Genomic DNA, 15,226 nt, shown 5'->3' on the forward strand with positions numbered 1-15,226 from the left:
GGTGGCTCAATGGGTAGCACCGTCACCTCACAGCAAGGGTGTATTTACAGGTAAAGCGGTCTGTGTAGAGTTTGCATGTTTTCTGTCATGGGTTTCCTCCAGGTGCTCCAATTTCCTCCAACAGTCCAATGACATGTAGTCAGGTTAATTGGAGATACAAAATGAGGTATGAGTGTGTGTGTGTGTGTTTGCCCTGTAATACACTGGCGAGAAAGCATGTTCACTAGTGGTCTTAGACTTTTGCCCCCCTGCATATAATAAACATTTACTCATTGTAATGTCCCATCTGCCATGCTCAGGTTGACCTGGTAGGTAGAAGAGACATGGTTGGATGGAAGAAGAAGAAGAAGAACCTTTATTGTCATTATACTTGCGTACAACGAAATTTAGTTTGACACTCTCCGAAAGATAAAAAAGAAGAAGCAAAAGTATTTACATAAGCATATGGATATTTAAGCATATGGATATTTAAGAAGAAGCAAACGTATTTACATAAGCATATGGATATTTACACAATAACCAGTACAATTTAAAAGTATGGATTTCAAGATAAATTATAAAATAAATTATGGGTGAATTTGAATACATAAAGTGACTGTGCTATGTGGAGACACCAGTTCAGTTTTAGAAATGATGATTTTATGCTTGAGTGAGAAAGCTGCACCTGGATACAACACTTAAAAATCAAGAAAAATAACTTCCTTGCTAGCGTTTTTCCACTCCTGGGAATTCAAAAAACAAAAGGAGCTTTTTGGTTTTGTAGCTGTCACAGGTATCCTTCAGTTTCGACTTTTCCCACTGGTGGGGAGGCAGCATCTCAAGTAATTTATTCCTATTTTGTTTCTCTGGTAGGTGCTCAGGTTGTACATTGCTGGTGTATTGAATAGCTGGCAGAGTGCACCCAAGCAGATGACCAAACTGACTTACAATAGTGACCAAATACAATTCAAGCAATTAAGGGTTATTGGGCTTACTAAGGCGCCCAACAGTGGCAACATGGCGGTAGTGGGGCTTGAACTGTATCCTTCTGATTACTACTGCAGTACTACTGAGCTACCACTGCAATAAATAATTTATACTAAAAATAATTTATTACAAGCTAAGCAACTGCACCGCGTACACAGGTATAGTTTTAAAAATAACAGTGTGAATGCAAAGAGATTATATGACTGAGCTAACCGCTTACGTTTCTCATTATTCGTGAAACCTAAAACCAGCTGCTCTGCATCTTGGGACAGACAGGCGGTCCCAAAGGGAAACATTTCTGCTTGGAAAGGAGAAATGAATCCGCCGCCTCACCTCTTGAACAGTACAACAAGGACAAATAAAGAGACTCGAGTTATTTTCTCCATTACTGGCAACCCTCTGTCTTATACCTTTCTGTATTCCTTCAAATATATCCCTCTTTTTCTATATACACCCAGTAACCCATATTTTTCTTACCACAATACCCCCAAGTGGATGTCATGCTTTTTAATAATGTGAGGCAGATTCTACCAGCTAAAAAGTTTATTTTTATAATCTAATTTGTGTGTGTGTGTGTGTGTGTGTGTGTGTGTGTGTGTGTGTGTGTAAAAGAGAGAGAGAGAGAGGGGAGTATATTTCTGTATAGGAGAACTACGATGAACAATGTTGCCAGGAGGCCGTTCCAAATAAACAATAAGGTCTACAGTGTTTTGGCATGTAATACAGACCAATGTTGATGTGTTCCCTTCAATATTTAGTGGGACAACAGAGGACTGTAAGTTGTGGGGACTCAAACACCTGCCCCTCTGACGTACTGAAGCCTTCCTGTAAATGTCTGCCAACAGCTGACAAAACACGCTACTGAACTTAAGTATTTTTCCACCTGTGTCTGACTGCATCTTACTACCAGAACTATCTTCCAGAGTTACTTTATTAAATTAATATTATTAAATAGCTATTATTCAACTGAGGGTCCTACCAGGATATCACAGCCGTCTATGTGGTTGTGCCGGACTAAAATTTCAGCTTTTCTCAACATTTAAAAACTATTCTCATAATTTTTCTTTTGGGGCAGGATATATTAAGCAAAATTAATATAATTAATTGTACGTAAGGTAACAGTAAATGCTCACATTATCAGTAAAGAAACTAAAATCCCTAAATTAAAACCCCTAAAACTATTAATGTTTTATATACCTGATTTGAACAAGAACACACATAGAACAGACTCAATCTAAAGCATTTATTCATTCATTCATTTATTGTCTGTTTTACAATTGCCTTATTCTGGTCAGGGTCATGGTGGTTCTGATTCATTGGAAAGGCATGAAACACCCCAGACAGGACATTCACTCATACTTAGGGCAATTTAATAGCTCCAGTTGGCCAGGCTGCATGTCTTTGGACTTGTGGGTGGAAACCGAAGCACCCAAAGAAAACCTACGCGAACAGAAGGAGAACATGCAAACTTCATATAGAATGGACCCTGGCCAGGAGGCCGGAATTTGAAACCCAGATCCTTAGTGCTGTGACATGACTACCAACAGCTTCACTGTGCCGCTCTAATATAAAGCCTTTTACTGCTACATTATTAAAATAATTTCTTTATTTATTTTCATTCGCCAATTTCGATGAGGCACACCTAGAGGCAACTTAAAGTCTACCTACCTACTATCTCCTGCATGGAGCAAATGTAAGCCAATAGTGTCTTCTGGTTACTACTTAATCCAGACTCTCTCCCAAACAACCTACTATTACCCTCTTCTGTATGTTAATAACTGATGTAGCAGAGATAAGCATACAAACTCATAATTTTTCTACACACGTTACAAAGAACTATATAACCAATCAATAATACTAATAATAAACATCAAGTAAAAAACTGAATCAAAAACTAAAAACTAAACTAAAAAAATGTAATCAGCTGGAGAAAAGTGATATGAAATGCTAAAATCAAACTATACCAACAGTTTAGTTGATGTAACCAGTTAAGTGGCTAATTACCTTTCACAATAGTTATATACGGGTATCGGTATCCTCTCTACTTAGGCAGCTGCCTATGTAGGCAGTAGACAGCAAGGCAGCTCACTAGGTTTTCAAACAGACCCATTGTCTCAAAAATAAATGAAATCCTATTTTATAAATTGTGTTCAGTTATTTAGTTTTTTTTATCTTTAATTACAAAAGCAATGTGAAAGAGGGCCATTACTTTTTTACAGCACTGTGTAAGTATACTTTTGTAAAGTGCAGTGAATAAAAAAAAAGTGTTATGAGTTGAAGAGGCATAAGCTCTTACACATGATCATGTACCAGGCAATGCTCTTTCCCCAAAAGAGTCTCAGCTCCAGGGCTAGTTAGCTGTAATCCCTCTAGACCATCTGTGCTGTGTTAATGCAATCTCATTACTCTGACAATAATCACATTTTTTGCTCAATTACTTGTAAGCTTTTGATGCAAGTCTCAAGGGAAAATGGATTTAAAAGGGGCACCTGCTTCCCTAAACTATGTGATTCCCTAAACTCTGCTGTACTAATGATACAAAATGAAGAGTCAAATTTACTGTGAACAGGAGACAGAGGTGCTGACTGAAATTATTCTCAACAAACACCTTAATTAACTCACTCCAGTGAGCTTCAGCCTTTAGCTAATGCCTCCAAAAAGCAAGCTATAATCTGGACTCTTAAACAATATTCTATATTTAAATCTGTTTCCAAGTTTGCATCACAACACATACAAGTTTTACATTTTTCAGTGTTATATGCGTCAGGTCTTAGATTTGACATAACTTACAGCAGGGCATCAATGTGGCATCCAAAAAAGGATAGTCTTTTAAAACATAGATCCTTAACCTTTATCACTGTGCACAGAGAATATGGCATAATAAAATACTGACAAAAAAACAGTAAAGAAATTGGAAATTAATTTGTCTATTAATTTAACTAGACTAGTTTTCAGTAAACGAAAACACAATAGTAAATGTACAACAGTAAACGTTCACTCTTTATGCAATTCATGCAATACCCATGAAATGACTCTTTATGCCATCACCCAAAATCAATGCCAGTAATGTAATGCAAATGTAATGCTCACATGGCTTTATAAAAGGAATTTCTGACCTACACGTAAACGATAACCTTTCCTGACCGAAGGCTGTTATGGATGGATGTTGTTAGATGTTGTTACAAATAAAAATGAACTAGCTCCTTCAAGCCACTGTGAATGTTCACTTTTAAATATTCATACAATAATCATGGGATGACTCCTTATGCCACCACCCAAAATCAATGCTAGTAATATAATAATGCTCATGCGGCTTTATAAAAGTACATTCTGATCTACACATGAAACCTTTCCTGACTGATGGCTGTTGTGGATGGATGTGGTTGAATGTGATGTATGTATAAAATGGACTAGCTTCTTCAAGCCACTGATTGAGGGCATATGCACCTCTTTCAGGTATTTACCAATCAGCAACATCAAATGAAAAAACTACATGGGTGCTGAGGACAAGACAAACTGGAGTGTAGTGCATCGTGCATACTTAGGCTTAATTAAAAACAATGTGAGAAAAGGAGATAATAGTAGAGTTTAGCTGACGAGGACGTGCAGAATGATAATCAAATAAGGGTCTTCATAATGGATCATAATTTACACACTCAACTGCTGTGAGCAATAAAACAAGCTGGGCTGCAGGTTAAACAAAGATGAAGTGCAGAAAGTGTTTTATTTCCGCCTGATCTCCCTTTACGATGCATTTCTCTCTATTTAGTCATCAATAAACACAAATTTAAATGCCTGCTCAGACCACAAAAACATCAAGAGCCAGAAATTACCCACAATGCTATTTAGGACTAAAAAAATACTAAATAATACTCTTATAGAAGGTGGTATTTGATTTTCCCTTGGTAAATCAGAGTAAAAATTGTGCCAGTTCATAGGCAGTTCAGACCCATTAAGCCCTTCTGCAAAATAAACCTCTTTGTTCAGGTGACTAAGATGGAGTCATGGTCCGGGCGTGAGAGCCACAGAGTAAGCACACTTGCTTGGAGCATTATTATTATTATTACAGACAATTTCCGCTCCACTGACCTGAGATTTTCCCCTCTCATTAGACCAGCATGGCATTCATGGCTCATTAGCATGGTCTGGACCATTCCTGTATCTGACAAGGTTTATCATTTCTTCCTGTGTGGATAAGAGCTGTAGTGCAGGAGTGGCGGTCCATCTCTTTCTCTATGTATAAATAATGAGGATTTAAGATGATGCCTTCATAAACACAATCCATCTCAACTGCTCTCATTTTACTGGATTATTGAAGGTTAAATGGTAAGTCAAGTGGCAAAACATACTAAAGAATGTATTAGCAAAAGTTGCCCAATGCTGGCAGGTGGGCATGTTACATATGGGGAGAGTTTAGGGATTAAGCATTGGAAAAGGTGCCTTTCAGTCTTAAGAGTACCACACATTCACTTACTTATTTACATCTTACACTGCCTCTCCAACGTTTGCACATTTTTGAAAGGTTAGATAAAAACAAGTACCCAGAGTAAACACTGACAAAAAACATGATGCCACATACAAGCCAATATATTACTTCTTATATGAGACTTATTTAGTATTCCCTTCTTTCATGGTTCTGTATTGTGGCTAAAAAGCTCAATTAAAAATCACTACTGTGTAAGTAAATATACAGGTCTGTCTATTTAAAACACTATTAACTGGTCAATATGAGCAGATAGCACTATAATATAGTGCAGAGCCAAATCTGTGGGAGATAAATTGACAATATGATCAGAATTTTTTCAGTACTGTAATTAAGTCTGTTATGCACTTATCCTCTGACTACAGTTGTACGTTTCTCATATCGCTGGGTAATAACAAGCTCAGGGCGGTCTAGATGGGGCACTTGCCACCACATAGAAAAATCAATGACCTTCCCAAAAGAAGAGGGTCCTTTGCCGATCAAATTCATGACTGCTGAGTAATGTCTTTAAAAGCACAAACAATGCATTATTAAAGAGCACAACAGCACAGCAATCACTAAGCCTTCACTTATACATACATTGTCTCTTTGTATGAGGCTGTGTTTATGCTAAGGGAGCACACATTTAATTTTATGTATTAATTTAAATTCGGGTGATATGAAACATTTTAAACAATAAACATAATTCTGGTCAACTGTCAAGTTTAGGAATGAAATGAAGGAAAATAAATGAAAATATATGAAGAATGTTATGGCCAGGAGTTTACATATATTACATAAAAATGATTGACTAGTCAGAAAATGGCTGTAAAAATAGCTACTGCCCTAAAATGCACATATTAAAAATAAGGTCATTAAATAAAATGTCCCAGTCAACTGGAATTGTGACAAACTTGCCTGAACGAGGACTTAAGTTGCTTTTTAAAAAGACAATTGACTGCACTGAAAAGCACCTGCTGACCACTGTTAAGTATGGTGGAAGGTCTGTGATTGTATAGGGCTGTTTTCCTGAGAACCTTGTTAGGGTAAATTGCATCATGGATTCCATGAAATACCAAATCTGTCCGCCTCTGTCAAAAATGGGTTATCACTGGATCGTCCAGCAGGAAAATGATTCAAAACACATCTTTAGATCAACACAAAAACAACCTTCTGCCGTGGCCTTTCAGTCCCCTGATCTAAACCTTACAGGAAACCTGTGAGGTGAGCTAAAGATAAAAATGCACAAGTGATGAGCCAAAACCCTGGACAACCTGGAGAGATTCTTTAAAGAGGAATGGTCTTAAATTCCCTGCTTTGTGTTCTCCAACTTTACAAGATGTCATGGGAAAAGAGTAAGTGCTGTTTTATTGGCAAATGGAGGTTGTACAAAGTTTTAAATGCCTAGGTGCCAATAATTGTGTTACATGTGGTAATAATTACTTCTTGATTTATTTTTCTAGTAATAAATCAATACTTCAATTAAAGGTTTGGTTTTTTTTATTTTTGTTGTGAGATTAAGAACTCTTTTTACTAGTTATTTACAATAGTCTAAAGATTTTTAATGGTTTCTGTTCATTTTCTCCTAGATATTCCATGATCAACTGTAAGTATTAATGAAAACTGGATGCATTTAGGAATCGCAGCTACTCAGTCACTGAGTGCTGAGGCGCATAGTGCATAAAAGTCACCAAAGCTCTGCTGACTCAATAACCACAAAGTTCCAAACCTGCTCTGGCATTAACATTAGCACAAATACAATACACCGGGTGCTTCATGGCATGGGTTTCCATTGTCAAGTAGCAGCATGCACGATTTCCATCAACAAGCACAATGCCAAGCGTCAGATGGAGTCGTAAAGCACATCACCACTGGACTCTGGAGCAGTGAATACAAGTTCTGTGGAGTGACGTATCACACTTATCTATGTGGCAGTCTGATAAATGATTCTGAGTTTGGCGAATGGCAGGAGAATGTTATCTGTCTTACTGCATTGTGCCAACTGTGAAGTCTGGTGAAGGAGGGATTATGCTATGGGGTTGTTTTTCAGGGGTTGCCTTAGGCCCCTTAGTTCCAGTAAAGGGAAATCTTAATGCTTCAGTATACCAATACATTTTGTATACACAATTGTATGCTTTCAACTGGGGGGAAAAATTTAGGGAAGGCCCTTTTCTGTTCTAGCATAACTGTGACCCAGTGCACACAATAAGGTTCATAAAGCCAGGATTAGGTACGTCTGGTATGGAAGAACTTGACTGGCCTGCACAGAGCCCTGACCTTAACCCAATGAAACACTTTTGGGATGACCTGGAATGGAGATTGCCAAGCTGTAAATTCCTCTCATCCAACTGTAGTGTCTGACCTCACAAATGCTGTTCTGCATGAATGGACAAACATTTTCACAGACACACCCCACAATCTTGTAGAAAGCCTTCCTAAGAGAGCGCAAGCTGTTATAGCTGCAAAGGGGGACCAATACCACGAATGCCTATGGATTTAAAATAGGATGTCATAAAAGCTCCTGTAGGTGTGATGTGTAGGTGTCCGAATACTTTTGTGCATATAATGTATATACATCCTCCAACAAATTATTAGATTCATTTGGTGGTGTCGTAAGCGCATTTAAAATGTCATCTGAATTGTGTCATATACTTCTTTAACCCTGTCTGTTACATAGAGAAGTGTAAAAGATACACAAGTGCTAGTCTTCACACATAAAATAGTTACATTCATAAAATGCTTTTCCACTTGAGATGAAAAACAATCTCTCTCAAAGCATGTTCCCATGTGGAACAGTTGTTCAAGCTCAAACTGCTAAGCACCACCACCCTTTAATAGCTTACTGTTATGTTTGAGATACAAACTAAGAACAGAACATGACAGTGTGTGTTAAGGGTCAGATGAAATCACCACATGTTTTTTCTATACGTGGTGTGAGGGGAAGACCCTATTGTTGTTTGCCTATTTTACAAATTTGTGTATTTTACATTTTGTGTATTCTACACTGTAAAATGTCCTCTATATACATAAGTGCTTACTTTTTAAGCTACCAAATGGTGACAACATTTCAGTTCAAACCTTGTGTAGAGTTGCAAGGTTAGCCATAGGATTATATGTGGTTAATTTCTGTCTAAACAAAAAAGTGAGCAGTGAGAACATGTCCTGTGGAGTGTTGAGTCAAGTCATTTGAAGGACAAGCTTAATATAGATGAGTTTTTTGTACAACAGCTGAGCTCCACTCCACCCCACTAATAACAGTTTACATTTAAGGAGCTAATTCAAACCATTTAAGCTAAGACATACTTTGTGCTAATAAGATCTTGGCTAGATGGTTACTCATTGACCCCCTATAAAGCCACTTTAGACTTAAAAAGTTTAATTACTGTGTTATTAATGCCAGTAATTACCTGATTTTGCAAAATTTGCATGTGGACTTTACATGACACTACTGGGTTGCACCCTTTCACACTGATTTCCCAGGATTCAGTGAAATCTTAAAACTAGGTTTATAGAATTAGTTTCAAAACACTTAAATTTTTTTATAAAACAAGCCGTGTTTAATGATAATTGGTGAACAGTAAATTATTCTGCATTACAGACTTATTCCAAGCAGCCAACATCACTTTCATTTTTGCCCATTAAAAAAAAGCATTTTATTAAGTGCGCTATGAACTGCATACAGTCATAATTGTAAGTCACTTTGGATGACAGCATCTGCTAAATGCCAACAATGTAATGTAAAAATGGTAAATGACTTAAACATAGACCACATTTAAACACCTATCAGAGAGGAAAAAAACTGCTAATTATGAAATCCCTTTAACACATAATCCCTACCTGATAAAACGGAGCAAAACAGCCCTGGTACATTTATGCACTTACTTTACATATATGGCATGTAGCAGACACCAAAGCGACTTACAATTAACCTAATTCAATTCAAGCAGTTTAGAGTTAAGGGTCTGTTTAAAGGCCCAACATTACCCTATACTTCTAAAAACTGTGTTTAGGTGGTTTACGTCTTGGTGCTGGGAAAGGTAGGGTACAGGGGATCTTGGAGAGGTAATCCTGTCAAATTCTTTAAACTAGTACAATGCTACAGTCAAGCTTGGCTCGTTGTCATTAATACTAATACTGTTTGTTAGAAACAATGGCTGACCATGACTGGATTTTTCCTCTTTGATCTTCCAGTCTAGTAGTTTTCAATTCCAATTCCAACTCCCAATCTGATCAACGAGTGCCGTATCACCACACACCTCCTCCAACATATGTCCAATCTGCGGCCGCTTATCACCTTCCAGTGTTCCACCTTGCAAACAGATCAACTGTGTTTGTGTGGACAACTGGCCAGGTTTGTGGCTCTGCTGTGATTCAAACTCACAAGTCTGAAACACTTTGCAGCGGTGTACTAGCCCGCTGTGTCACCCGAGTCTCCAAAAGCATCATTTAAGATTTGCTTTCTAGATTATTATTACAATTGGTGCCTTGCCTAAATATCGGATCAGACGGGGGGAAAAAGTTCTAGAGCACTTTTGTAGTTGCTTTCAATGTTTAGGTTTAATTAAGATTTATGTAAACTCAGAAACAGTAAACACTGTAAACACAGCAAGATATACAGACAGGTAACGAAAAATTTATTTTTGACTGGAGGATCATAATAAGAGCAGATGCTTCCAGACATATGTACAGGATGCTAAATTAAGCAATTAATATCCTGTTCTGTATCCTATGTTCTGTACCAGGCCCAGACTTCCTTGATTTTAAATAAACATAACCCCACATGACTCCATTATATAATTATAAAGATACGTGTAAGTGTTCGGTGGTTCCAATAGGCACTGGTCTACTGAGGTGAGGAAAAGTTAAGCGTCAGACAGAAACATAGTTCAGAATAATACTGGCCCCATCCACAGGGCACAATGGGTTTGATAAATATGAAAGCTATGTAAAGGATATGCTACAGCCTTCACAGGCATCAAACAACTGAATAACTATGGAAGATTTCGGACCATCATGTCTGACAGCTCTTTACACTATAATAATTAAAACAACAATATGGAATCACTTTAAAGAATTCTGTTCCATCATTCCAATACAGTTCCAAAGAATTATGTTCCATCATTCCAGTACAGTTCCAGAGAGAGAGAGATGCCAGGGAACACCAAAGCTGTTCTGGCAGCATGTGGAGACCCAATGCCTTACTAAGACACGTCATGTTGTTTATCCTTTAATCTAACACCTGTCTGTGTATGCGTAATGAGCAGTGCTATCAATGGATTTTCATGGCTCACACACTGTAACACGTACTGTAACACCATTTCATCAGAAAGACAAAGAGGGTGAGAGAAAGAACAAGAGAATGCCGTCCGCTCTTAGGTTTCTTTTGAATATAAACAGATGGTGACAGACAGCAAGGTTTGTTTAAACTCCAGTAGGTGAGGCAGTGCAGACTGCATCCTTTCTGGTCGTGGATAACTGGCAAGACCATTTGATGGGGCTGATCGTAATTAAAGTTTGAACAACAATCGCACTGCAGACAACCCGCTGTGACTAATGGCAGATGTAAATAGAACCGATTGAACTGAATTATCACTGCCTGTAGACACCAAGAGCAAATTTCAGTAACTCTGTGATCACTGTAATATTTTTTAATTGATCGGTTTAACTCTGAGATGCTAAGCATGACCAATCCTCGTAGGTAACTGGATGTTTCCCACTTAAATTTAAAATAATAATTTCAGTGAGATCAGGGCGTCTGTAAAACACTGATACTGAACTTTGGTACCCCTGGTATTTCAAGGATGTTCCCATTTATTTTTGCTTTTTGAATTTACCTAAATGTTTACAAATGCATTCAAACAGTCATTCATGACTTACGGTGTTACTGGAGTATAAATATGAGGTGACACACTTGAAAATGTTTATATCCAATGTTAGTGTAAGAAACAAAGAAGTTTACAACTGGAACAACTAAAGTTTACAACAGCCTGGAACAGAACATATGTAATTTTGCTCCTGTGCATTGTGGGGATGATGGTAACACTTTTTTCTCTGAAAGTCATGATCACCTTTGGAGATTTGCCAAAGATTAGGATTTGACATCACCAAGTCTCCAAATCTTCAATTAGATGCCAACTACAACTACTCAAAGCAGCTGTCGCTTACTGCCAAAAGGGAAAATTTGGCTGATTAAATCTTCTAACAAGGCATAAATCCAAAACACATGTCCAAATTCAAAAGAAAATAGGATGACCACAGGAATAAACTTTTGCCATTGTCATACCATTCCACTGACCTAAACCCCAATAAAACATAAAGAATACACAGGAAAGGACCTAGGTGCCTGGAAGATCAGGAGATTTTCTGTATTGCTTTATATATACCATTCTCAGTGATGTTATGCTGGAAAACTACAAAATAAAAAAGTGCCTAAAATTGTGGGTTTTTTTCAAGATAAATGTTTTTCATTATCTATACATTGATTTACTTAATTAAAGATTTGAGTTTTTTACGTTGTTAGTGGAGCGGCACAGTGGCACAGAGGGTAACGCTGTCGCCTCACAGCAAGAAGGGCCTAGGTCCGATTCCGCGGGCTGGTCCTTTCTGTGTGAAATTTGCATGTTCCCTTTGTCCATGTGGGTTTCCTCTGAGAACTACAGTTTTCTCCCACAAGTCTAAAGACGTGTAGTCAGGCCAATTGGAGCTACTAAAAATTGTAGGGAAAAGTGTGTTTGTGTGTGTGTGTGTGACCCATCATTGCTTGTACAGGCTAAGCTTTTGGTGGATTCTCTTTTTATAGCCTTTTATATAATGATTCCCTCACCAGTTACCAATTCATCTGCTTATTGTGGAATGTTTCAAAATACTGTACCTTTAATAACTTTTCACACTTATTTTGCCTCTTTCCAAATTTTAAAGTATGTTACAGGCATCAAATTCTAAATGTGTTTACAAAGTACAATGAAAGTGTAATGTTAGAAATATTTCCTTTCTACTTTTGTCAGTTAAATAAGAATTCAAGATCATTATCAAATCACAGATTCTGTTTTCACTGCATTTTTTAATGTCCCAGCTTCTCTGGAAATGGGGTTTGTATATGCCCACTGTTTCCTGCTTTTAAAAACAGTAAAGCCTGGAGTAGATCCTTGAATCTAAATTTTCATTTCTGCACAAGAGAAGATGTGCACTCAGCCTCATGTGCTTGCCACCCATCAGTCTGTTTATATCACCCAGGATTGATATGCTCTTAACCATAAGCGGACATGATCTTAATAGACCAGAGAAATGCAGCATAACTGCTGACTGATATACAGCCAAAACCACCAAGTGGATAAAAGAACAGTTAGGTGAAGACACTTGACTGTAGAGTTTGCCAACCTCAGCATTTTACTAAGACCTCGAAAACGTACCTCTCATTATACTGAGAATACAGAACTAAGTATACATTTTGTAAACATGCTTACTAAGATTTTCTTAATTTATCTTGCAGGACAAAAATGCTGTGATCCCATTTCCCACTTCTAATCCAACTCTAATATTAATGTTTTAAGAATCTGATAACAATAGCAAACTGTAAAGTATAATAGGCATAATGTGGAACCTGAATCCTGTGTACTTTGGAAAGTAAAAGAAAACCAGAGAACCCAGAAGAAACAGAGAGAACCTGACAAACTCTGTACAGACAATGATATGTGGGCAGGTTTGACCCAGATGTGTGACTTCACGGTGCTGTGTGGCATCCACAATATCTGCAGTGCACTATAAAAGTAACCAACCTGCAAATACAATTGCTGATTTAAAAACTGTTAATATTTTTAGAGCGGCACAGTGACACAGTGGGTAGCTCTGTCGCCTCACAGCAGAAAGAGCCTGGGTTCGATTCCCCAGCCGAGAGGCCAGTGTCCTTTCTGTGTGGATTTTGCATGTTCACCCTGTGTCTGTGTGGGTTTCCTTGTGGTGGTCAAATTGACAACGAATTGATTAATAATATTTCCATATGCTATTAATTATTAATGGACGATATAATAACTGCCTTTTGCATAAGTAATGCAGTGTAAATAGTTTGGTTTATATGATATATTTTACTCTACCCTTGCAGTTACAGTTAACCTCTCCACTATACCACTTGCACTAATGCAAAAACAAATTCTTGTAATAATTACTGCATCATCTTCTAATTGTGGTTATTTATGATAATTTAATATGACCACAATTAATCACTAGATTCCACAACTTTAAATTATGTGCATTGCCTTAATAAAATCACATGGCATCATAGTTTGATATTGTTTTTCAAATATTCAAACTAAACCTTTTTGTATTTGTGGTCTGTTTAACACAGATATTTGCTGGGAATCCTTTAACATTGTATAAACTTTGGGTAAATGTTTTATTATTTAAATTATTATTAACTGGTCTGTATGGAGTGTATGTGTATTATATATATACAGTATATATATATATATATATATATATATATATATATATATATATATATATATATAGAAAGTCATTGGTGCCACACATTATTTCAGTCACTGTGTTTGTGAAGTCTGGCATGTTGACCTCGTGTCTGGATGGGTTTCCTCTGTGTACTCTGGCTTTCCCTGTGCTCTCAAAACATGGACTGGTGACTTTTAACTGTCCCGAGTATGTGAGTGAGTGACTGAGACCCTGTCCAGGTCATAATCCTGCCTTGCACTCATTCCACCATGACCCTGACCAGGATAAAGCGGTGGAGTGAAGAACTAAACAGTTGTAAACAACGTGAAAAGCAAATTAAAAACTAATTAAATGCAGAAGCTATAATAACCCTGGTGGGTAGAAACTTAATTAGCTTTTTTAAATATGAATTAATGGTCTGTCAGAACCCTTCTGCTTAAATAGTGCAGTTGATCTCTGGGACATTTCCATTCCAAAAGTGTCAGTGCTTCCAGGTGAGAGCTCAGCAGGTGTACAATTTAGTCTAACAGCTTTTTTGCTTTGCTGCCAGTGCAAAATGCATCCTACACATTATTGTATCCAGTGATGCTATTAATCAGCACGGTTACATGAGACATTGTAAGAACTCTCACAGTCCAGGTGCAGCAGGACTGACAGACTGTGCCAATGCAAACTGTAGCTTAGTTTATGAATGAATGAGTAAGAAGGACTTACATGAACGCGTGGTAGATGAACGCGCATCCTCTCGGTCTCTCCAGCACGTTGTAGAGGAAGTTTTGTATTTTGCGGTAGCGCTTGTTGGAGGCGGAGGTGGCGGTGCGTCGCCCGGATGGTGCGGACAGCGGGGTACCCAGCAGCCCCGTGCGCTGAGAGGGTTGTGCGCGCTCTGGACTGGGAGGCTCCGTGCGCACAGCGGCCAGCGCCACGAATTCAACCCGTCTGTCGTCTGAGCCCGCCGGGGGCACCAGCATCCTCACCCCGCCGTTATTAGACGGGCTGGACAGCATGCCTCTGCACAGCGGACACTAATACTCGATCTCAATCCGAGTCATATAGCCTACACACGCGCCATGCGGGTCGGTAATACTCTCAGTGCATTTGTATTAAATTAGAAACATATATTTAAAAGCATGTTAAAGCGGCTGAGAAGTTAACTGACAGAAGTCCTACAGAATGTAAAAGCTGATCATGTGGAGCTGAGCGAATTCACGCGCGTTCACATCCTTCTGTTTATTAGTTCTAGGTCAGCGGTCTTTCTGCTAACATTTCTTTATCCACACGGTTAAAACACTTCAGACTAGTAAAGAAAGTCATCTTAAAGCGCATGGAGCACTCACTCAAAACGCAAACACTTTC

General features: G+C 38.1%; 1 protein-coding gene across 1 annotated transcript in view; it reads right to left on the reverse strand.

Annotated features, from left to right (window-relative positions):
• LOC134308114 (potassium voltage-gated channel subfamily KQT member 4) overlaps positions 1-14,877 on the reverse strand; it is a 58,692-nt gene extending 43,815 nt beyond the window's left edge. Inside the window, exon 1 of the mRNA XM_062990650.1 lies at positions 14,585-14,877. Coding sequence (XP_062846720.1) covers positions 14,585-14,877 — 293 coding nt within the window. The remainder of the gene's footprint in view (positions 1-14,584) is intronic.
• Between the last annotated feature and the right edge of the window lie 349 nt (positions 14,878-15,226).

This window comes from Trichomycterus rosablanca, chromosome 2 (genome assembly GCF_030014385.1).
Source record: "Trichomycterus rosablanca isolate fTriRos1 chromosome 2, fTriRos1.hap1, whole genome shotgun sequence".
Taxonomy (NCBI): domain Eukaryota; kingdom Metazoa; phylum Chordata; class Actinopteri; order Siluriformes; family Trichomycteridae; genus Trichomycterus; species Trichomycterus rosablanca.